Here is a 23,368-nt window from a genome sequence, read left to right as displayed (position 1 = left end):
CCTGCACTTCCTCAGTCACAGGCTGAGAGAGACCCATCCCAGAATAGCCTCATTCAGAGCAGGGATTAGTCTTCCACATTCCAGGTGAATGCCCTAACCACTGGCTATTCTGGGGACTGTCTTGGCCAAACATTTCATCCTGGCCCTGAGAAACCTTTCCTGATAAAAGTTTTGTCTAAACCAGCACATTCCTGTGAAGAGATTGGTTTTTACAAATCAATATTTTCTGAGGGAAAAAACTTTAATCAGAAATTACTGCCCAGCTGCAATCCAAATATCTAATTCCACTACAGGCAACAACAATGAAGTACACTAATTGGATGTTTCCACTAAACTAGTCAGTGGTGACAAACTTAATCACTTTAACTTTTATAATGCCCTCATTAGGTCGAACAGTTAAGCAAGACTGAGAACGGGAGGAGTTCATAGTTCTTTCAGAGCTATTGTTTTAAGCTCTCTATAGACTCATGCACATACACTGCATCAGTTTACATTTTGGAGGTTGCCTTTGCAGCCATAAGGGAAAGTCTTAACTTTCTTTTAAAAATAAAATTAACATTCGGGAACAAAACTGCGTGTCACATTTTAAAAAGAAGCAAACATATGCAGCAATTTATATAGTCACAAAAAAAAATCACATTATACACAGGAGCCTGGCTATAATTAAAGATGGCACTTTCAACGAAAGCTTTGTTTTCTCTCACTTTCTAACCTTCCCAGAAATTATTTTGTGACTAAAGTTCTCCATGACTGGCTTCCACTTGGGAGTAATTTTTTCCCTACAAAGATCTTCACAGTGTTTTATAAAGTTCTCAGCATGGGAGAAGAGAGACTTGCATCTATTAACAGGGTTTAAATACTTTTTTGTGCTAGGATGATATTTTTAAAAGTTAAAATTCAGCATTTCCATGAGCCCTAAAGAGAGACAAATAGTTTTGTCATGTCTGAAAGAACTTGGTTTTGAAATAACAAAAGTTATGGATGTTAAAAATAGCATATTTAGCAAGAACATTAAATTTGCTTCTTTAACTTCAGAAAGACACTCCCGGGTGTCATCTTTGGAACATCTGCAAGTAAGAATATTACGAAGACCATGCTTGTGTGTGTTTGATTTTGTGATCATTCCTACAACTACAAGGGATTCTATTAGGCTTTACAATCAGACTGTGGAGATCCTGCCCCCATTGCAGCATTTGTACACTATGTATATATGCTAGTATCCTTAAAATAGCAGAGATCTATTCAGGTGGACCACAGGTCACCAGCACAATGGTTTACATAATTTTAATGCAACTGGCATAACAAACTCAAGTAATTGTGGAAAAGGGCCAATATCTGCATTGGATTTACACTCTTTGTAATGACATTGATTTATTTCTCTCTGGATTTTTAGTGCAATTGCAGTGGCAGTAAGTTAGTACAGAATTTCACCTTGATGAAAAGGGGGAAAACAAAAAATTATAGAAGTGTTACACTTATGGATGGTGATTGGTTGTTTAAAAGTAGGTGACCTAACTTGTTTGAATATGCTTGATCTCATCTGATTTTAATTGCTAAGCCGACCTAGTCTTACTTGGAAAATAGCCCCTTTAGAATAGCAAGGGGCAATTTCTGGTGTGAAACCCAGTGCATCATCAGTGAAGGAGAATTTGACTTCTAGTATTCTAGTCTGAATATGGTTCTAGTAACAGTATCTATTCTTAATAATTTTGCATGTTTTTAAATAAAGATCTTAAATGCATAGGTCCAACATTTCCTTTGGTGGTAAATACCCATCAAGGGTCAGGACATTCCCTGAGTTTCTTCTCACATTTCTTGCAGTACATTCTGCTGGGGTGGACAGGATTCAAACCCTGCAAAGCAGTCAGGATTAAAAGCCACGCAACTTCCTGAAGTCCATGAGGAAATTCCCTGGATCTCGGGGCGGTATCTAAGGGTATGTCTAGACACCAGTCACTGGGTGTGGCTACAGCTCAAGGTAACATACCCAAGCTAGCTTTACTCTAGATAGCTCAGGTCCCAGAACAGTGAAGCTGTGGCAGCATGAGCTTCAGCACAGGTTAGCCCCACAAGTAATCTCCCAGGGTTCGGGACATATTTGTATAGCTAACACTGAAGCTCATGTTGCCGCAGCTTCACTACTATGGGACCCAAGCTAGCGATATTAAAACTAGCTCAGGTATGTCAGCTCAAGCAATAATCACACCCAGTGATGACAGTTAGACATATCCTGAGTGATTGAACTGAATGGTCTCTCTACCAGGGCTTTTCCACTCAGTTTCCCCATCTCTCCTCTACATATAATTCTAACGACTCCAGAAAATGTCCAGTGGTTTTATCTGGCCAGGTAATAAGCCTTGATTAAGTGAACTACAGTGTTAGATCCTAAGACCAGAGTGGTTTTGCGTTTCCTAGTTTTAAATAGTACTTCCGGGTGTATGTAATTTGCTCATTAGCTCAGTAGGTATGACATATCTGAAGAGGCACTATAAACAGAAACAGAGCATGCATTGAAGTACCCAGATATGGCCACAATTCCAACAAACACTCCCTGTCTGACAGTAGATTCCTATACATTATATACCTTATGTGACAGCTATATACTTATTAGGACACTAAAATGAAATTGCAAAGGAGTTACAAATATAAAGGTATAGATATGAAACCTACATATCATTGTATGAATGTTGTTATAAAGTAATTGTCCAGATGTTTAAGTCTATTCTGTCAAATTGCAGAAGCACATTCACACTAGAAAGAAAAATAATTTGTATATTAATGTGCCTCAAATACATATTTCCATACTGCAAAATTATGCACTATTTGTTTCCATATTTGATCCCAATCCTATGAAGAAAAATTTAAAAATCCATCAAACAAGAGTATAAAGCATTTTCTGGACTTAGCACAAAGTCGGGCTGGTGTGATGGGGCACTTGCCCCCACACTGTCTTGTTAGGGGTTAATAGAGCCCTAGAGCAGTGGTACGAAAAGCAGCCAATAGGAAAGGAGCTGCGAGGAGCAGCCAATCAGGCCCATATAAGAAGAGCTGCAGGGCAGAGCAAGTTCAGTACTTGCCTGGAGTTAGAGGAGGGAAGATCAGGCTCCTAGCAGGAGGAAGGAGCACCAGCACCCTGGACAGATCAGTGCTGCTAGCAGTGACCTGGGGGGCTAAAGATAGCTCCTGGTTGGCTGCAGGGATTCACAGGCTGGGGCCCTGATGCAAGGGAAAAGAGGGTGCTGGGGCCATGGAGAAATGACCCAGAGAAATGAACTGAGGAGTTGGAGGGGACGCAGTAATCTACAGGGTCCCTGGGCTGGGACCCAGAGTAGTGGGCAGGCCTGGGTCTCCACCTACCCCTTGCCACTGAGGAAGTGATCAGACATTTGGTTGCAGTTGCCACTGAGGGAAGTGTCTGGACAGTGGACTGCAGCTCCCCTAGAAGGCAGGGAGAACAGAGCACGACACGGCCAGATGACTGTGTCCTGAAGAGGATGCCGTGGTCCTTAGAATAACACAGGTCCAGGAGCAGAAGCGATGGTGGCAAGACACCTCCAGAAGAGGGCGCTTTGGCTAGCAAAGCTAATTCCCAGGACAGCCAGCAGGAGGCGCCACAGTGATGAGTGAACGCCATCACAGCTGGCTACTGAGAAGCGCTGAAAAAACACCCACCTAAAGACAGTGGTACTTAGTGCTCAGCAACAGGCCATAAGTTCTGGAAAAGCTGAATTTCAGCAAAACATTTTGTAGCTAAGTTGCTATACACAGATACTAAGGAAGAAGTGATTACTAAGGGATAGCATTCAATCATTTAATCTGTACAGGAATGAAATCAAGTAAGGAAAAGAGTGGGTATTCTGATGCTATGGTCACTAATAGAGCACTACAGGTAAAGGTTCAGAGTAAGTGAATTAAAAAAAACCCTAAAGTTGAACACAATGGGCCAGATCCACAGGTGCAGCCAAAATGCACAGTGTACGTAAATGGAGGTGGAAAAGCACTTTGCACTGCCCTGATCCTGGTGCTGCTCTGTATAGGCATTTTCCCTGTGATGTTAAAGCATCATAAGGGCTACCCTAATTTATGTGAGAGTGTTACAGCCACAAGGGGCAAAAATGCAGCCCAGGATTGATGTGACTCCAGAATCCCTACTGTATCACTGTAGGGTCACTGACAATGGGACCCTGGCTTGGGCCAGTTAAAATGGGTTTAATGGACAAATCACTTCAGTGCTACACACCGCACATGTAGATCCAACCCAGTGAGTTTAACCACATGACTTGTTACAGATGCAGATAATGGCCTTCCTGGAACTGTTACCCTAAATGACAATGTTACAGAACTACCAAGAGCTAGGCATTAATAATAATAATCTTCTTCTTCTCAAATAAGTTGGGTGTGGGAGAAATCTGTAAGTCTATTGTCTCTTGCATGCTGTAGAGCTCATTCTTCTAACTATAATTTTGCTTGGGCATAAAAATAAAATTGTATTATGTATACAAAGAAAAGCTAAAATAAATACTCAGTAAGTTATAGTATATAACACATTTGCCTGGTAAATACTTTCTAAATACATCAGCCTGGTAAGAAAAGAAAAAAGCTCTACAAGATTTATACACTTTATGATATTTAATAAAGTAATAGTAAACAAATGTTGTAGAGACATAAGCAGCATCTTTTGAAGTGCATACATTTGTTGCAACACTTTACACAAAATGATAATCTGAAATTGAATCAGCATTTAAAAATTCCAACAGATCCACTACTGCCTATGACATTAGTTTTTCATGTTCTGTTCTAAAATATGTTTAAAGTAATGGCTTCTTTATTTTTAGAAGGAAGACCAATCACTAAAATACTCCATACTCCATACTGGATATTCTAGAACAAAGGAATACGAATAAACACGAAAGCCAACAAACAAGATCACTGGTAAGATATTCATCACGAGAAGTGATCCTTTTTTTTTCTGATATCTAAAATGAGTTAACTACTTTGTAAAGGGAAAGTTCATATACTCTGAAAAACAAGAGCCATCAGCCCCTGATGCATATAACCATCTTCTGTGTATTACAGTTGTTTAGAATCTCTACTGATATCACCAAAAGAGGCAAGGTTTGCAAGAAATGTTGGAGAGTTGGAATTTTTCTTTCAATCTCAAAAGGCCCAGTTCCAGCTGTACCTCCAGATCTGTATCTAGCGTAACATGAAGGGCTTAAATGCACTACCCTTACTCACACTAAATAGCACCCTACAATATGAATATACCCCCTGAGACCTCTCCTTGGCCTATCTCATGGTTTAAGATAGTCCTCAGTGTGAATAAATAGCACAAATCTAGTTCTAACATAAGAACATAAGAACGGCCGTACCGGGTCAGACCAAAGGTCCATCTAGCCCAGTATCTCTCTATCGACAGAGGCCAATGCCAGGTGCCCCACAGGGAGTGAACCTAACAGGCAATGATCAAGTGATCTCTCTCCTGCCATCCATCTCCATCCTCTGACAAATAGAGGCTAGGGACACCATTCTTACCCATCCTAGCTAATAGCCATTTATGGACTTAGCCACCATGAATTTATCCAGTCCCCTTTTAAACATTGTTATAGTCCTAGCCTTCACAACCTCCTCAGGTAAGGAGTTCCACAAGTTGACTGTGCGCTGCGTGAAGAAGAACTTCCTTTTATTTGTTTTAAACCTGCTGCCTATTAATTTCATTTGGTGACCCCTAGTTCTTGTATTATGGGAATAAGTAAATAACTTTTCCTTATCCACTTTCTCAACATCACTCATGATTTTATATACCTCTATCATATCCCCCCTTAGTCTTCTCTTTTCCAAGCTGAAGAGTCCTAGCCTCTTTAATCTTTCCTCGTATGGGACCCTCTCTAAACCCCTAATCATTTTATTTGCCCTTTTCTGAACCTTTTTTAGTGCTAGAATATCTTTTTTGAGGTGAGGAGACCACATCTGTACACAGTATTCGAGATGTGGGCGTACCATGGATTTATATAAGGGCAATAATATATTCTCAGTCTTATTCTCTATCCCCTTTTTAATGATTCCTAACATCCTGTTTGCTTTTTTGACCGCCTCTGCACACTGCGTGGACATCTTCAGAGAACTATCCACGATGACTCCAAGATCTTTTTCCTGACTCGTTGTAGCTAAATTAGCCCCCATCATGTTGTATGTATAGTTGGGGTTATTTTTTCCAATGTGCATTACTTTACATTTATCCACATTACATTTCATTTGCCATTTTGTTGCCCAATCACTTAGTTTTGTGAGATCTTTTTGAAGTTCTTCACAATCTGCTTTGGTCTTAACTATCTTGAGCAGTTTAGTATCATCTGCAAACTTTGTCACCTCACTGTTTACCCCTTTCTCCAGATCATTTATGAATAAATTGAATAGGATTGGTCCTAGGACTGACCCTTGGGGAACACCACTAGTTACCCCTCTCCATTCTGAGAATTTACCATTTACATAGTCTGTTATCCTGGAGAAAAGTGCCCACATTATCGAAGTTGAGAATTGTGCCTTTTCATTACCTTGATCTGAAAAAAAAATTAAATGCAACTTGTGCTCTCAAAACATTTTGGGCTAGATTGTGCATCAGCGATCTTCCCTGCGTAGGCAGTTGTGAGTAAGCAGCTCTGTGAGTCAGTCTACCCACTGCTCAGGGGAGGTAGTGAACTGCACTGGGTCTATAACCAGCACAATGTATGTCTGCAAATTTTATTGTGAGTCTCACAAATACTTGGGGCTCTTCTTAAAGAATCTAGCCCTTGTGGTTGCAAAGAAAGGCTTGAAGATGTGAACCCTAAAGGCTCAAGAATCAGAAGGCAGATGAGTCGCCCACACATTTTATTTTTAAAAAAAATCTCATGATTTTAGAATGTTTGGGGTTGGCACAATTGTTGAGCGTATTGGGTGTGAGTGGAGCCTTGACTCCACCCCCTTTTGCCCTCCCCCATCCACCCACACAGGGAGGGATGCAGAAGATCTGATGAGACTGTTTCTTCTGCACTGTGAATAGCAATACAGATAGTCTGCACAAGGTAGTACTACTAATAAATAATATCTAGTTCTTATATAGCACTTTCCATCAATAGATCTTATGGCACTTCGTAATCTTTAGTACGGTAAGTGGCTCCCAGCCACAATCTGATCTTTTGTTATAAGAAAATATGCATCTTGTTCTACTCCCATTTGTTCCTTTTATGTCAGATTTCAGAACCTGAGGTGCTAGGGTAAACCTGTAAACGTTTATTAATTAGTATATTTTTAAGGTTAATGGAACTATTCATAGTAGTATTACTCTAAGTAGAAGGTGTTGCAGGATCAGGCCTTTCATTTGCATTTAAACAGGAACTGGGAAAATCAAGAAGATTCATAGTAATTGCTTAAACTTCTTAATCAATGCGTGTTCCCTCGGAACACAATGCATTGTCTTAGTGTTACACCAACAAGCTGATATTAGTTCATCTAATTAACTGTAAGCTTCTTGTGTACAAATTTGTTCTAATATTGTATTTGTAAAATGAGTTATACATTATCTATATAATCAGCACTTTAAACTGAAACTTGCCAGATAGCTACTTGATAATACTATCTTCATTTAGGTGAGGAATTAGGCTGTTTAAATTGGCAATTGCTACTGCACATGCTGTTTATGATCAGGTGTTCCTGCAAGTAATACTGTCTCCAGAGCTAGGGATGAAAGAATGGGAAATAAACAGCTAATTTCTTCAATTACTGGAAAAAAGAATCATGAAGAGATTGACAATCTAGTGACAAGTGCATTTGAATAATAACTTAGAAACTCACTATTCTCTTTTTGATCACTTTAAAATTTTGTTCTCTGGGAGTTTCAGAACTTGCTTGATATTAGCTTTTGAACCATTTCAACACTTTCCGAATATGTATAATAGTACTTTCACTGTGCTAGACTGAAATGTGTGTATGGCTATTTTTTTTTTGCATTATGGTTGAGATTTTTAATTATTTTTAAATAGAGAATTTAGCCACACAACAGCTATTAATTGCAACTCTGGAAAAGTGTGTTGGATAATTCCAAAGCTTTTAGGAGTAAAAACAATTCTGATAAAAATACTGCAGCTGATGCAATAATTTCTAGGAACTCTGTGCTCCTAAATCAGCTATGTGAGCTTTGCAAGCTATGAATTTGGCTACCAATATAGCAAGGTTTTTAAGTAACTTTGTCCCACTGACTTATCAGACTAATCATGTGCTTAAAGTTATACACATGCTTAAGTACTAGAGGTGAACTGGGTGGCAGCAGTAACAAGAAGCTCTACCACTGTGCTCAGATTATTTGTTGTTTTTCTGTACTTTGTTTTTGTCTCTAGTCTTTTGTCTCTAGTTTTACTGAAGGTGCAGGAGGCATAGCAGGTCCTTCCCTTGCTGACTGACAATAAACTAGCTAGGAAAGAATTGTATGGCCTTAAACTGATGTCTTTTTGAGCTCCAGAATGTAATTTGTCAGGCAGAAGAGTTGGGATCTCTAGTTAAAGATTTTCACCCAAGGAGACGGAAAAGCAGGGAGCTACCACTGCTGGAAGTGGTGAAGCCTCCAACCTGACAGAAGTCAGACTGGGCAGGACAGTGCCCTCAGCTGCAGGCAACAGAGATCAGAGTATGAAAGCCCAACAGTTGGGAAAGTACTAGTGATGTCTAGGAAGTGGAACGCTCCTACCCATGGAGTTGCTTCTTTCTCTCAGCCTTTCAGAGAACATTTGGTTTGAGTAGACTTAAAATCATAGGCCTGCATCATTCTCTTCCTCCTCTACCGCCTCCATGTCCAAGCCCTGCCAAGGGAGCACTGATCATCCACAGCAGCACCCTCTGCTCCAGCACCGCAACCGTAATCGTGGCGTAGTGAAGATGGTAGGCTCCAGGAGCAGGAGGGTGGGGTGGAGAGGGAGCCAACCCTCACAGACGGCCTGCAGTCAGGCCAAACCTGAGTGGTGCTGCAACCAGCATGCCAAGTCACAATGCCCAGCATAAGGAGCTAGGCTCAGTCCCGAGAGAAAGGAGCTGATGCTGCAGGGTGCGTGCAAAGTGGGCTCACTCACCCAGGCCCTACCCCAGGTCCTCCACTCTGCACTGAGCCTGTGACCCATCTACAATTTTCCTGCAACCCACTGTATGAGAACCATTAGACTACTGCACTCTGTTTTAAAAGCTGCCACTGGCTTCTGCACTCAGTTGTATGTGTGTGTTCAATTACAGCATTTCTTTCTCAAAAGACAACATGAACTTTGAGTACAAGTTTCAGTTGCAGGCAGGCAGGTGAATGCTGCAAGCAAGCAGTATTTCAGGAAAACCATTTATATTTATCTTTCCCTATTGGCAACACTGGAACATACAATTCCTTTTACAGCATTACATCTCATAACGGAGAAAAACAATATCAATAAGCCACAAATCAACAGGAAGAGTCAAAACAAAAAAGGAAAATAAACACAAAGATGTATCGTCGCACACGTAGGATGTCACTCAGTCGCTTTGAGTAGCACATATTTATTCAGTCCTTACTCTAGCAAAACTCCACCAATGTCAATTAAAGTTTTGACTGACCAAAAAATGATTAAGGACATCAGGATCTGGCCTATTTTATTTTAAAGTCAGCTAAACAGTCAAAGCCCAAGAGTTGTATTGATCTTAGGAAAAAAACAACAATCCATATTGGTACCAGCATTCAATAAAAGGAAACACTACAGCTGTAGATGAGCATTTTTTAGGTTGCTGTTGGTGAATATTTATCCCTGATTAAAATGAATTAGACCATCTCAGTATACTCAGTCTCTGCTGGAAAAATATTGTTCTTCAAAGCATGAGCAATGATGTTCATGTCTGATTAGTACACAAATACCTGCAGTGGGTCATAGTAATATCAAAGGGAACAGCCCAAGCAGAACGAGTGAGTATTAAAATAGTACCAGTCCTGTTGTGTTGAAGATTTAACCATATATATTGCTAATTTCTGTACTTCATGGACATAACACCATAGATACAGGAAAAATCCAGTTCTCAACATTATTTCAAAGGAACATTGATTGTATTTGACAGATATTATAGACATGCTGAGAACCATCTTACATTTTCATTTCTTCCCAGAAGAAAAATAAGATTTATTTATATATTCCCAAATTAGATTACAATCATTGTCAAACAAAGTGTGTGTTTGAGTCCCCCTTGCGCATTTTTTTCTTGATTCTCTCTGACTCATTTTGGAACAGTTACATCATTATCTAAAGCTGATTGCAAACTCAGTACAAATCTATTAATCATATTACATTTTTGCACTGTGGGGCCCCGTGCTGTCTTACGATGTGTTTTTCATTAAACATTCCATAATATTTTAAGCTTCGGTGATATATAAATATTTACTCTGAAAAAAAAATAAAAAAATTAAACTTTGTGTAGCTTTAGTCTTCTTCTGGACTTTTGGTATATTGAACAACCCGAACTGAAATGCTATTAGCAATATACCGAATTTCATAACTGCCAATGTGTTGAAGCAATAAAAAGTGATTTATTTGTTTTAGACAAATACACTCTGGAATCCAAAGTCTCACTCAAGGAGGGTGCAGTCTAGTGATAAAAACAAAGGAATGGAAGATTTTGTTACATAGGTGCACTTTTAAGTTATTACTTTTGAAGCTATTTTTTGGCAGAAGCCAAAAGCAATTTCATCACCTTCTGTACATACCCAGGATTGTTTGTCATACACTCTGTCCATGTTCACAGTGACTCAACGCCTTTGGTTAAATCACAGCCTTTCCTTTCTGTTTTTCAAAACTGTTCAAAGACTTCAGAACCTTTTGGGCCAGATGATCAGACCCATTTTGCCACTGAGCAGCACAAAGGTTGCAGAAACCTCTGGCAAGTTTCTTGCTGGGGATATGCCCCTGGAAGAAGGAGTTTCCAGAGGAAAGAGTCAACAGAACTGGCTCTTATGCATTCCTCGTTATTGCCACTGGGGCAGTGATGTGCCAGGGCAGGCAGGGGAGTGTCCAGAATACAATGTACTACAGCAATACCCAGATGGTATGTAGTCCCTAGGGCCAAGATTCACAAAGAGACTTAGGTGTCAACCCCAGATTTAGGCACCTATGTCCCAATTTTAGGCTACACAATACCCTCACTTGGCTGCTGCCTAAATCTGTAGGCACTTAAACTCAGCATATAAATTATGAGTGTAAAAGTTCTCTAGGTGCCCACATTTGTGCCTCTAGGCATGGCACTGCAGCCTCACTCTAGGCGTCCGCACACCTATCTCCCAGCTAAGCCCCAGCACAATCCACAACCCAGGGGAAGGTAGAAAAAGGAGACCCTATCTCACCCGCAGACCCCTGTCTGCGAGGTGTGCTCAGAGGTTGCCTACTGCATCACGTCCCATTCAAAATCTGGCTGGGAGATGTGGTGAGCCCACCTTATAACTTTTAACCCAGTAGTTACTGCACTCACCTGGGATGTAGGAAACTCAGGTTCAATCCCCCCTTTGATGGAGAAGAAAGGATTTTAACAGGGGGCTCCCACCTCTCAAGGGTTTGGGCTCTCATCACTAAACCATAGGACAGTCTGGTGGGTGAGAGCATGGGGTGCCTTCATCTCTCCTGCTGAAGCTGTTCTCCTTTGGATAACTACTTATGGAGTCTTTGGGCCAGACTGACAAAACTATAGCCTAGTGGTTAGGGCACCCACCTGTGTGGTGGCAGACCTAAAGTCCAGTCCCCCTATACCAATAACTCAATTATTGAAAGTGGAACAGTTTCAACAGGAGAGTGAGGGAGCCCCACCTCAATATATTCAGTAGCTCTGTGGTTAGAGCACCCTCCTGAGAGATGGGAGGCCCCTATTCAGATTCTCTCCCCACAAGGCAGAGGGGGCAATTGCACCCAGGTGATCCACATCCCAGGCCAGTGTTCTAATCACTAGGCTAAAGGTTATAAGGTGGGCATCAGCACCATATTCTCCTCCTCCACCTGTTTTGTGTGGAATGAGGTAGGCGCCTAACTCATTCTCACAAGAGCTGACTTAGGCATCTAAACCACCTGACTCCAAAAAAGGTGTTTCCCATTGGAGATGCGAACAAAAGGGGTGCATGCTGGCTTTTCATAGAATCATAGAATATCAGGGTTGGAAGGGACCTCAGGAAGTCATCTAGGCCAACCCCCTGCTCAAAGCAGGACCAATCCCCAACTAAATCATTGCAGCCAGGGCTTTGTCAAACCTGACTGTCAGGGTTCCTTCCCCACTCTGAACTCTAGGGTACAGATGTGTGGACCCGCATGAAAGCCCCTAAGCTTATTTCTACCAGCTTAGGTTAAAACCTGGCATGCTGCCACCACCAAGTGATTTAACAAGAAACAGGGAAAGGACCACTTGGCGTTCCTCTTCCCCCAAAATATCCCCCCAAGCCCTTACACTCCCTTTCCTGAGGAGGCTTGAGAATAATATCCTAACCAATTGGTTACGATGATCAAAGACCCAACCCCTGGGTCTTTGGACAATGGAAAAATCAGTCAGGTTCTTAAAAAAAGTATTTTATTAAAAATAAAATGTAAAAATCATCTCTGTGAAATCAGGATGGAAAATAACTTTACAGGGTAATCAGATTCAAAGAGCCCACAGGAGCCTTAGTTTCAAAGTTACAACAAAACAGGGATAAACTTCCCTCTAGCAATGGTAAAATTCACAAGTTGAAAAAACAAAGGTAAACTAATATGCCTGCCTGGCTGTTACTTACAAGTTTGAAATATGAGAAACTTGCTCAGAAAGATTTGGAGAACATAGGTTGATGTCCGGTCACTCTTAGTCCCAAAAGAGAACACCACCAAAACAAAGAGCACACACAAAACTCTTCCTCCCAAAGATTTGAAAGTATCTTGTCCCCTTATTGGTCCTTTGGGTCAGGTGTCAGCCAGGTTACCTGACCTTCTTAACCCTTTACAGGTAAAAGGATTTTGGTGTCTCTGGCCAGCACAGTATTGTCTACAGGAGGGTTGTTACCCTTCCCTTTATAGTTATGACACTGACCTTAAAAACCTTTAAGGTTTTCCTTCCCAATCTGAGCCTGTCTCCCCATTCATTGTATAGGAAACCCAAGCACTTAACTTGGGCTTTGTTGATCCCACTATTCCAGTGATTTCCTAGGCACCTAAAAATTAGGTGTTGCAACACTCAGCACTGCTGGGTCATGATTGTGGAAAGCATCTCTAAAGAAACTCTAGATTGCAGGTGAAATATGAGTATAAAACAGCAAAAATAAATTCACTTCAGAATTCTATAACAGTGTTGGGGATTATATCCCTTAAACATGCATAAAACATACAGGGAAAATATGGAGACCCATAAAAATCCTTTGGGAAAATATTTAGGGAGTCCTAAAAATACAAAATAGTGATTATTGTAAAAAAAATATACTGTCTACATCTACATTCTTTTGATTTAATGGACACTTTTCTGATGGGCTATAATGGACTTTCCCAGGCTTAATTGAAAAATAAAAAGCAATAATATTAATTAAAAATAATTGCAATACAGCACGTTTAAAATTAATACCCATTACAATTACGCATAGGGGCTCATTTAAATTAGCTGGTATAGATACCAAGAAAAAAATGAAATTAAAAAGATTGTTTGTCGAAAAACACAAACTGTCAACTGATCCAATTGAACTCTTAACTTTAAATGTCACTCTCTCAAGTTCTCAACCTTATGCTTTTGTTTCAGTCCCTCATTTCTCCCTCGTTATTAATTCTAGCCTCTTTTAAACCTGGATTTTCCTGACTTTTATACCTTGTGCCGATGTATTATAAAACACATCTCCTATGAACAAAGGTTACTAAATATCCACATGCTGGACCATAATTCTAACAATCTGAGCAATGGGCAACCAAGCCACCAAACACTTAGTCCTGGTCTACACTACAAAGTTAAATCGATGTTAAGGTCCACCTCCCTGAGAGGCATAGCGCATAGGTCAATGTAGTTAGAGTGATGCAGTGTCTGTAGACACTGTCACTTACATCACCTGTTGGCTGTCAGCCCCATGTGAGGCTCAAGGCAGGAGCTCCCCACCCCAGGGCCCACCAGCCTGGGGCTCCATTTCACAGCAGGGAGCCTACCAGTTTTACAACTGTTATTATTTCACATTTCCGCTCCAGCTGTCAGCCCCAGGGCTGGGGGCTCCAGCTGTGAGCCCTGTGTGGCCATCAATGGCCCACAATTTCCCACATCAGTCGGTGCAAGCAGAAGGAGGGCAGTGTGGACACCAATGGCTAATTTAATTGCTGTTGATGTGTAGCCAAGCCTTTAGTCACACAAGTAGTCTCACTGAAGTCAAATGACTCCAGTACTACAGAGACAAGGTGTGTGAGGTAATATGTTTTATTGGACCAACTTCTGTTGGTGAGAGACAAGCTTTTGAGCCACACAGAGCTCTTCAGGTCTGGGAAAGATACTGCATGTGTCACAGCTACATGCAAGGTGGGGTAGATTTTTTAGCATAGGTAGCTAGCATATGTTTTAAGAGACCATGTGAGGTAGAGCAGACCATTAATATCTCTGCAGTTTTAGGACACAGAGGGGGTTAGTGGGTTATAGATTGCTGAAATAAGGCATAAATCCAGTATCTCTATTCAGTCCATGATTTTTACTGTCAATAAGAGTTTTAAATTTAAGCTCCCAGGCTTGTCTTTTGGAAGTGTTGTGCAGGTTTCTTTTGAGGATGAGGACAGAGGTCAGACATAGAGTGATCACTTTGTGAAAAGGGTAGATGTGGTGTTTTTGTCTTTAATCATTTTCTTGTGAGAGTTCATTTGAGTGCATAGTGATTGTCTAGTTTCACCCACATAATTGTTATTGGGGCATTTAGTGCACCGGTTGAGGTACACCACATGTTGTGATAGGCATATGTAGGATCTGGAAAGGTGCATTGTGGGTGGTGTTGATCATTGTAGCAGAGGACATATATCTGCAGATTTTGCATCCTTTCTTCTGGCAAGGTCTGGTGCCACTTTGAGTTGATGTGGCCTGGTCTGTGGGGACCTTACTTCTGATGATGAGCTTGGAGTGTTTAGGGAATTATTTGAAGTCCAGATATGGGGGTTCAGGAAAGATTTCTGTCAGGATGGGGTCCCCATTGATTATGGGTTATAGTAGTTTGATGATATCCTGCACTGGTTCCAGTGTGGGGTGATAGGTGACAATTAGGGGTGTGCAGTCAGAAGGGGGTTTGAAACAGGTGCTCTTGAGGTATTTGGGCAGCCGATTTCATGACGCAATCTACTTCTCCGGTGAGTCCTTGTTTGGTGAAGGCAGTTTTAAGTAAGTTAAGGTGTATATCCTACAAACATTTAAGGAAATGATTAACTGCTCACCTCAATTGTTCTACCAGCATGTGCATAAGCATTTGCAGGATCAGGGCCAATGGGTTTACTTGTGTAAGTCAGGATTACTCATGTGAGCATGAGTTTGCAGGCACAGTCTCCTAGTACAACATCTAGGGCCTGATCCTGTGCAGGACTGGCTGTTTCCCAAGAGCCCTCAATTCTCATTAAAATAAAGTGGGAGATATGGGTGCCAATCTCAGGACTGTGCCCCTTGAAAGCAAGAACCTTCTCTCCTCTTTGTTCTGTAGAGCACCCAGCACACCATCAGTGGTCAAACAATAAAATAAAGAATATAAATTCATTATGTGGGATCTTGTGGGCAAAGAAATATTTCTCTTTAGAAGATAGAAGCAATATGATGTTAACTGAACAGTTCTCAAGTGCCTTAGATTGCTTGATATCTAAGAATATTTTCCCCAACCCCCAGAACAACCTGCCAACCCTCTATTTATAGCTAGTGACCACAAGCTGGGGTTCTCCCTCCCAGGGGAATCCAGCTATTAAAGGTGTTATTAGAAACTCCCATGTTGCAGTTTTATAAGTTATTACTGCTGTCCCTTTCTCTGGGTTCCCATATCTCTGACTCTGGAGAGGTGGAGACAGGGCTGCTTTGAAAATAGCATTCAGCTCTCTTCCTGGATGCCATAAAGCATGATATATATGCTAATAGAGAACTTTTATTCTGCATTTTGGTTTATTCTCCTTGGTAAGAGCGCTCTGTATCATTGGGACCTGGCCACATATTTTAATTGGTTCCAATCATGCAACTTCATACAGACCTTTTGAATTCTTATCAGTCAGTCAGTCTTGGGCCAAATCATGCCCACTGCCTCCACAGATGTAGGAGACAGAAGCACAGTGGATCTCATCAGGAGGGCATAAGGAATAGGGGAGTGGCATACCTGAATCTTAATTTTCCTTTCCCGCTGACCCCATAGGTTTGAAGATCTATGCTACAGGAGGAAGTATATAATAGGATTATAAAATAATTATTAAGAGGAGAACAGTAGAAAAAATAATTAATCATTTGCCAAATCTCCATAGGATCTCTCTGGATAAGAGATAATTTGTTACACAGTCTCCAACTTTTCTGGAAGGCTCTCCTATTTGTTATGTCTACCCAACTCTATAGACTATGACCAAATTTGGCCCTAGTGAGCACAGCAGTGGTAAGCAGAGATCCTACTATTTAGGGTAGGATTCTGCAGGGATGGCTAGAACAAAAACAAAACATATGCAGACCACCAGACCTCCTGATAGCACCATACAGAGTAGCCGGATAAATCACAGGTCAAACTCTGTGGAGACTTGGTGCCCATACAAGCTTGTAGCTAGGCCCACCTCCTACTGCACAGTTTTGAAACAGAGACAGATCCTGCCTCACTGAAAAGGATGAGATGCCTCACAGATGTTCTCCTTGCCCCCCCAGAATGAGCCCCATGTCTATCAATCAGAATGCATGCCAATAAATAAGCATGCTGTTTTGTCCAGAATGTATAGACTGTACTTGTTATTAAAACATAGTTGGCTTTTAGCCCACTTCACAACCTTGTGCACCATTTTTCATTCATCTCAAGTAATAGAAGAAGCCACTACTAATACAAAATATTCAATGAACAGTGCTGCTTATGAAAACTATTCGTAAAACTTCAGACAAGCAGACAGTTATGCACCCACCTCTTTGTCAACTGTTTCCTCATGAGCAATTTAGCCATTTTTGAAGGGGCAGAGGAAACATCATTCTGTAAGGAAACCCACCAACAATAAAACCAAGGAGTAGAGTTTTGCTGCAGTTGTGGTGTAAAAAACATACAGTGGGTTACCACTAAAAATATTTACTATTGTTACTGCAGGGTCCATTATTATGTGGTAACAACTCTAGATCCAGGCCACAGCATCCACGTAATCTACCTGCCTGCCAACATCAATTTGCTATTTGGGGAGATCCCCGCTGCAACAGGGGTGTGTTTAGTGGTGAAAAGAAGAAGTTAGGGCTTCCCTTTTCAGTGCTATTTCTGGAGGTGGGTTAAGAAGGTATAGCAATAAGCAGTTCCTCCCACTTGAGTCCAATTCATAGAAAGGGACCCAGGATGAGCCTGGGAGTTGCAGAGCTTGCATTTGTTGCAGATCCCAAAGCAGACACATGCTGTCCCTACTGCCTGTTCCATTCTGTATAATGGTGAAATAGAGGAAAACATCACTCTGAATGATTTGGAGCGCAAGATCTTTATAGAATGTATTTCAATACACTTCGTGCTCACAAGAAAGAGGAGACAAGCAGGAAGGGGGGACAGCATGACAAGAATGTGCACAACCATGAAATAAAACTAAATCACCAGCCTTCACGGTATTTTTAGTGGCTCTCTTTGTCATGCACCAAACACCAAGCATAAATCATAATGGTAAAGAGAATGGCTGAGACTTGATAAAATACAGCTAAATGTTGCACATATCAAATATTCAGCTCTAACCAGAAGACAATCTTAAATGTACATCTGATTCAAATATAAAAGCTTTCCATGACACGTGCGATTTTGTCTTTTTATAGCTGCATTAACTGATAGACACTATCTGCCTCAATATATTTTACAACAGTTGAATAAACGCTGGGAAAGGAGTATGTGCATCAAACCCTATATATATATATGGAGAAACTTTGAGTGTATTTGCTTATTCATCTATACCCTTAGCTTGCATAGTAACTGCTCAACAATGCAAAATAGATAGGACACAAACCATGTAAAATTGCTCTTCAGAGGGAAGCCGAGGTATTTTAACTGTGAAGTTATTGTTTATAATGTGAAGTGAGAATCTCTACCAGAATATTGCATATAATTAATCCAAAAATAGTTACTTAACTAGACTTGAGATTATGACCTATGCTGACAAAGGGATATTCAAACTAAAGATTAAACATCTTCTCTTCAGTGTATTGTTGTGGAATATCTAGTTACTGCAGTGTTCTTGGAGCCTGATTTTTTGGGTGTACAAGGAATGCCAAATCTCCATTTAGTCAACTGGAGTTTGGGGTGTTTACTGAATACAGGATGGTGTACACTTTTGAAATATCAGCTATACAGAGGCAAAAGGAGACAAGTTCAGTATTATATATTAATTTACATTGTTTGCCATTCTCCCTTAAATGTTATGTCACTTTCCCTTGCAGACTGCATACTATTCCATTTAAAATACTGATTTTCCTCCCTCAAGTTTCATAAATCCATTTCATTTGTTCCTTTGCTTGTGTATTCATAACGTCTGCAGGAATGTGCACAGCTTGGAAATAGCATATTTAAGTCAATTCAGTGCCTATAAAGGGAATATAAAAACCACTACACAAATGGCTAGATTTTCTCCAGCCCTCATGTTAACATGGCAGAAGACCCCAAAGGTGAAAAGTCCACTGGAACAAGACTGCAGCAGCACAAAATGGCCACAATCTTCCTTATCCTGGAAGGAGGTCTTGCGCAGCCAAAAAAGTGGGAGCATTCGAGCAGAAAGAGACTGACCAAGGTATCCTAGGAGAAATTGATTCATTTCCTTCCTACTGCAGAATTCCTTGACCCCAGAACAAATTCTAGCTGCCACCATGTTGGGAAGATCAAAGGGGAATGGACTGGCATCTGCAGGTGTAATTTACACTCCCTGCTCCAGCACTACCAAACTGGGTTCCTATCTTTTTCCAATAGATCTTGTACTTATGGTATTAGTTGAAGTGCTTTGTGAAGGCCTCCTTTAGCTTCTTTTTTTCCTTTCTCTGCAACTGTCTTTCCTGTGTATTTTCTCTTTCCTTCTCCTTTCCTACCAAGTCTCTTTTCATCTTTCTCCCTGTGTAGCTTCTCCTTCCCCTTTCTCTGCCTGTCTCTCGTTTAATTTCTTCTAGCGTCTTTCTCCCAGAGATGCCTTCAGCTGCTGAAATCAGGTCTTGATGGAAGAGTGTTAATACTACTTACTTAGCACTAATGCACAAGAATCTCTCACAGCGTGGAAGGGAGCAAAAAAGAGACAAGATAACTATGATACCCAACCAAATTTTAAAGTTTTGTAAATACATCTTCATAATATTGCTTGTGGAGTCTACTATATATTTAATGTGCATAATAGCTGCTTTCTTGAATTGTAAAACAGATTTTGGGGTGGAGAGGAGAGAACTGCAAAACAAACCATAGTCCTCTCCATTTAGCTTTTTTTAAAAAAATCTTTTATATAAAAGAGACACGTGGATTTTGTAAAGGTTTTGTTTGTGAAAACACCAGAATCCCAACACTACAACCAGTGTAACCTGTTCATCCGTAGAACATCTGTAACACAGGAATGGACACTGCCCTACCAATATGGCTCAGCCTTAATCTGCATCAATCTCTAGGAGTGGGGGCATTCCTGACTGCATCAGCAGTCAGTGTTGCTCCCATTGTAGGCAATTTGTTGTAAAGTGCTGCCTTTAAGATTCAATATGGTAACTTCCCACCAAATAAAATATGGAAAGGCACTGTCACTTTGAAAAACATAAAATAGATGTCCCTCTCTCTGTTGTTAACATCATTAAAACAACAGTTTAAAACCTAACAGACTTATCACTAATGCAGTTTGTTTATTTTTCACATATTCAGCTTAGAAAGTGATGCAGAGGAACAGTAGTACTTTTGTTGACTGTTTCAGTTTCTGATTCTCATGCATTAGTAGTGAAATGCTGAAGTGTTCATGGTACAGACACTGCAGTGCAAATATACTTACATTTAAAAGTTGTTTTCATTGGGACTTGAAAAAAGAAATCATGGAAAGAACTTTCTTGAAAACAGTAAGCACAAAGTTTTACAAAAAGGGCCTAAATTGATTGGACACTGCCCCTTTAAATGGTCAAGTTGTAAGACCCTTAGCAATGCCGAATGACATTTATCCAAAATAGTTTTAAAGATTCTATTCTAAACAACATTAAAGCCTAATATTGTAAGTGCAAATATCACACTATGCTTTATCCTTGGTAACTAAGATATTTTGAGTTTTAAAGGTAAAGACCAAAATCCAGCAGAGACTGATACACACGCACTACTTTACTCATAAATAGTCCCAGTGAAGTCCAGCTGAGTACAGTAATGCACGTGTGTAATATTGCATGATCAGGGACAAGAAAAATCAGGCTAATTATTATGAGTGGTGAGCCCAGGTACAATAGTCTTATATAAGTATTTTGAGACTTGTAATTACAATAAAGTAGATGTGGTCAACAACTTTTTTCCTCTTTAAGATTTCCGGCCACAATAGTGTACACTGAGTGCTTTATATTTTTGTAAAAATTCACACTTTGCTTTTTGTAATTAAGTAGTGAAAATTCAGTTTACTAATTTTATCAATATCAACCATGTATATTAAAGAGGTACCTATTAAAAATTCTATGAGCAAGCAGGATGCATGTCAAGAGAACCAAAAGAGTAATTCTGCTGAACATACATGTTAAAATTTTAAAGTGCAGGTTCATCTAAAAAAAGTATTTCTGTAAAAACTGCATCTAGTCATTTCATGTTTATTATGTCCCAGTGTTTCAGATTTTATTTCCTCAGTTTACATGCAAACATTTCCCCCTTACTGCTAACTCTGAAAATTCTACCTGTGAAGAAAAAAATCATGTTGCATTCACCCTTTCTTACACATCACTTCCAGTAACAATCCACTGGCCAAATTATGCCTCAGTAATAGCTGTGCAACCCCACTGTCTCCAAATTATGACCTTAGTTCCACCTGTTTAACCCTATGAGCCTTGAATGGGGATTTCACAGGTATAACTGAGGGAATAATTTGGCATGTAGAATATTTACTACAGGAGATAATATGAGAAAGAAAGAAACCAGCTTGATTTTTAGTTCCCAAGTAGAGACTAATGCTGACAGGAAAAAGTCTTAGTGGTTTCCAGGCCAAGTTTCCACAGTTTACAAGAAATATGGAGTATCACAGCATCACTTCTATGGAGTTACTTCTCAGACTAAAAAGACCCTTTATTTTTAAAGCACAGCTTATTTTTTCTGTCATCTGATACAAATATACAGTTTAATAATATAGCCTAAAAAACACAATTACACACACAATGATCAAGATTCCTTTATGAAGTTCAAGTGCCCTAATATCCTGTCTGTAAAACTGCAAGCCCTAATTTTTGAAAGGGAGAAAAGCAGATGAAAGCAGAACATTGCCCGGGGTCATTAGGCCAGGCAGTGAGTGGACAATGGGTACAATCCTACAGAGTGCACGTGGATCACAGACTTTTGCTTAGAAGACTACTTTGAAGCAGTAAGAAGCAGGCAGTGGCTAGGACTCTGCTGCCTCTCTTTATGTAACCTCACTTCAAGGCCGATGCTATTCTCTGCTTGGCATCAAGCAGTTTGCAAGCAGGAGTCTAAGAATACAGCAGGAAATATTAACACATTTGCATCTTTCCTTGACAAATACATGTCAAAAGGACCAGGTAATGTTATTTTGCAAGAGTTCTGCATGAATTCTCACCTCTCTCATACCCAGCAGGCTGTTAAGAATTGGGCATCATCCATAATACCAGCAATTTAAATAAAAATACATTCTCTCCATCCAAACAGTTTCATATCTAAATAAATTAGTTTCCTGGGCACGTTGGATGTAAACTCTAACCCCTAACTCCCTGGTTTCCTTTCTAAAATGCAAGTTACTCCATGCAGTTTCTTTGGAATACGTTGAACTGCAAAACACAAGAAAAACAAGACGACACCGGCCAGAGAGTGTTTCTGTTTTACAGAGTGTCACTGTCTTCAACTAGATAGTTCTGTTTTTTACTTAGACATTACACATGCAGGGAAGTACAAAATGTGATCAATGCAGGAAAGTACAAGTGTGACTGATCAAAATAACCTCATGTGAGAGTTAGCAATTGGAAAGAACACGTGCAGGTTGCATTTGGCAGTTTCATATCTAGCCTCCGTTAATTTCAGGGAAGGCAAGAGTACCAGCAAGGTTCACAGTGGACACCTTAGGACAGGCTTTCCTAGGTATTTAACATTTCCCTGACCTGGATCTCATGCATGAATCGCCTCCCTCTCTCAAGCCAGCACAGGTTTATCTCTCTCATGCAAAGCGGGTCGCTCTGACAAGTTGCAAGGTTTCTGCTTAACAAGAATCAAAGCCCAACATGCTCCCCCAGTCCTACCGCCTGTAGAGCTGGCCTCCTCCAGCTGCGCCGAGATGCTCTCCACTCTCCTCGCGTTCATGCTGAGAGGGGTGGTGGGCTCGCCTAAGTCTCGTCGGGGCTGGGGAAGAAAAGGGCGGCACGATGTTCCCCCGCCGAGGGCAGCGAGCGAGCGGCAGCGCTGTGTAGGGTCCGCCGCGCGCCTGTGTGCCGGAGCGGAGCAGCCGCGGCTCTCGCAGCGCCGGAGCCAGCCCGCTCACCTTGGGGGGAGGCGCGAGGGCGGGCGCGCCAGCCAGCCCCCGAGCGGGACCGTGGCACCCCCAGCCTAGCCTGCGCGGGCACCTCCCCCTGCAACCCGCTGCTGAGTCCCTGACGGGGCGCGGGGGGGGGGCAAGCACCGGATCCCCCTGGAGCCCTTGGATGGTTCTGCGAGACCCGTGATGAGCTGCCTGGAGCTCCCTGAGGGCCCCACTCATGGCTGCCCGGGGGGGCCCGGGTGCCAGTGCTGCTGCACAAAGTGTTAGCAAAGCATCGACACCTCTCCGCGCCCGGGCCAGGACATGGAGCCCTTGGCTGCACCCCAGTGCGGGGACCGGGGCTAGAATACCTAGGGAGTAGGCAGCAGCTGTGTGTGCCCCTGTACCTTGGCTCTGGGGAGGGGACACCTCTAGGAGGGGAAAGGCTAGTTTAGAGTCCATGTCCAGCCGCTCCCTGCCTTCCCAGAGGCTGCCAAGAAGACAGTTAGTTACTTACCATGGCCAGCGAGGCAGGTGTAGACACCTGGCTCCTAGGA

At 41.3% G+C, this 23,368-nt stretch overlaps 1 protein-coding gene across 2 annotated transcripts in view; it reads right to left on the bottom strand.

The window, feature by feature from the left end:
* The window catches only part of KCNIP4 (potassium voltage-gated channel interacting protein 4), a 764,317-nt gene extending 741,631 nt beyond the window's left edge, over positions 1-22,686 (bottom strand). For both annotated transcript variants that reach the window (XM_045019171.1, XM_045019170.1), the window contains exon 1: positions 22,597-22,686. In XM_045019171.1, the coding sequence (XP_044875106.1) occupies positions 22,597-22,657 (61 nt within the window). In that variant the 5' untranslated portion in view covers positions 22,658-22,686. The remainder of the gene's footprint in view (positions 1-22,596) is intronic.
* Positions 22,687-23,368: the final 682 nt, after the last annotated feature.

The sequence above is a fragment of the Mauremys mutica genome, chromosome 5 (genome assembly GCF_020497125.1).
Source record: "Mauremys mutica isolate MM-2020 ecotype Southern chromosome 5, ASM2049712v1, whole genome shotgun sequence".
NCBI lineage: Eukaryota > Metazoa > Chordata > Testudines > Geoemydidae > Mauremys > Mauremys mutica.
Note: the sequence above shows the minus strand (reverse complement) of the source record. Positions and strands in the feature narration are given on the sequence as shown.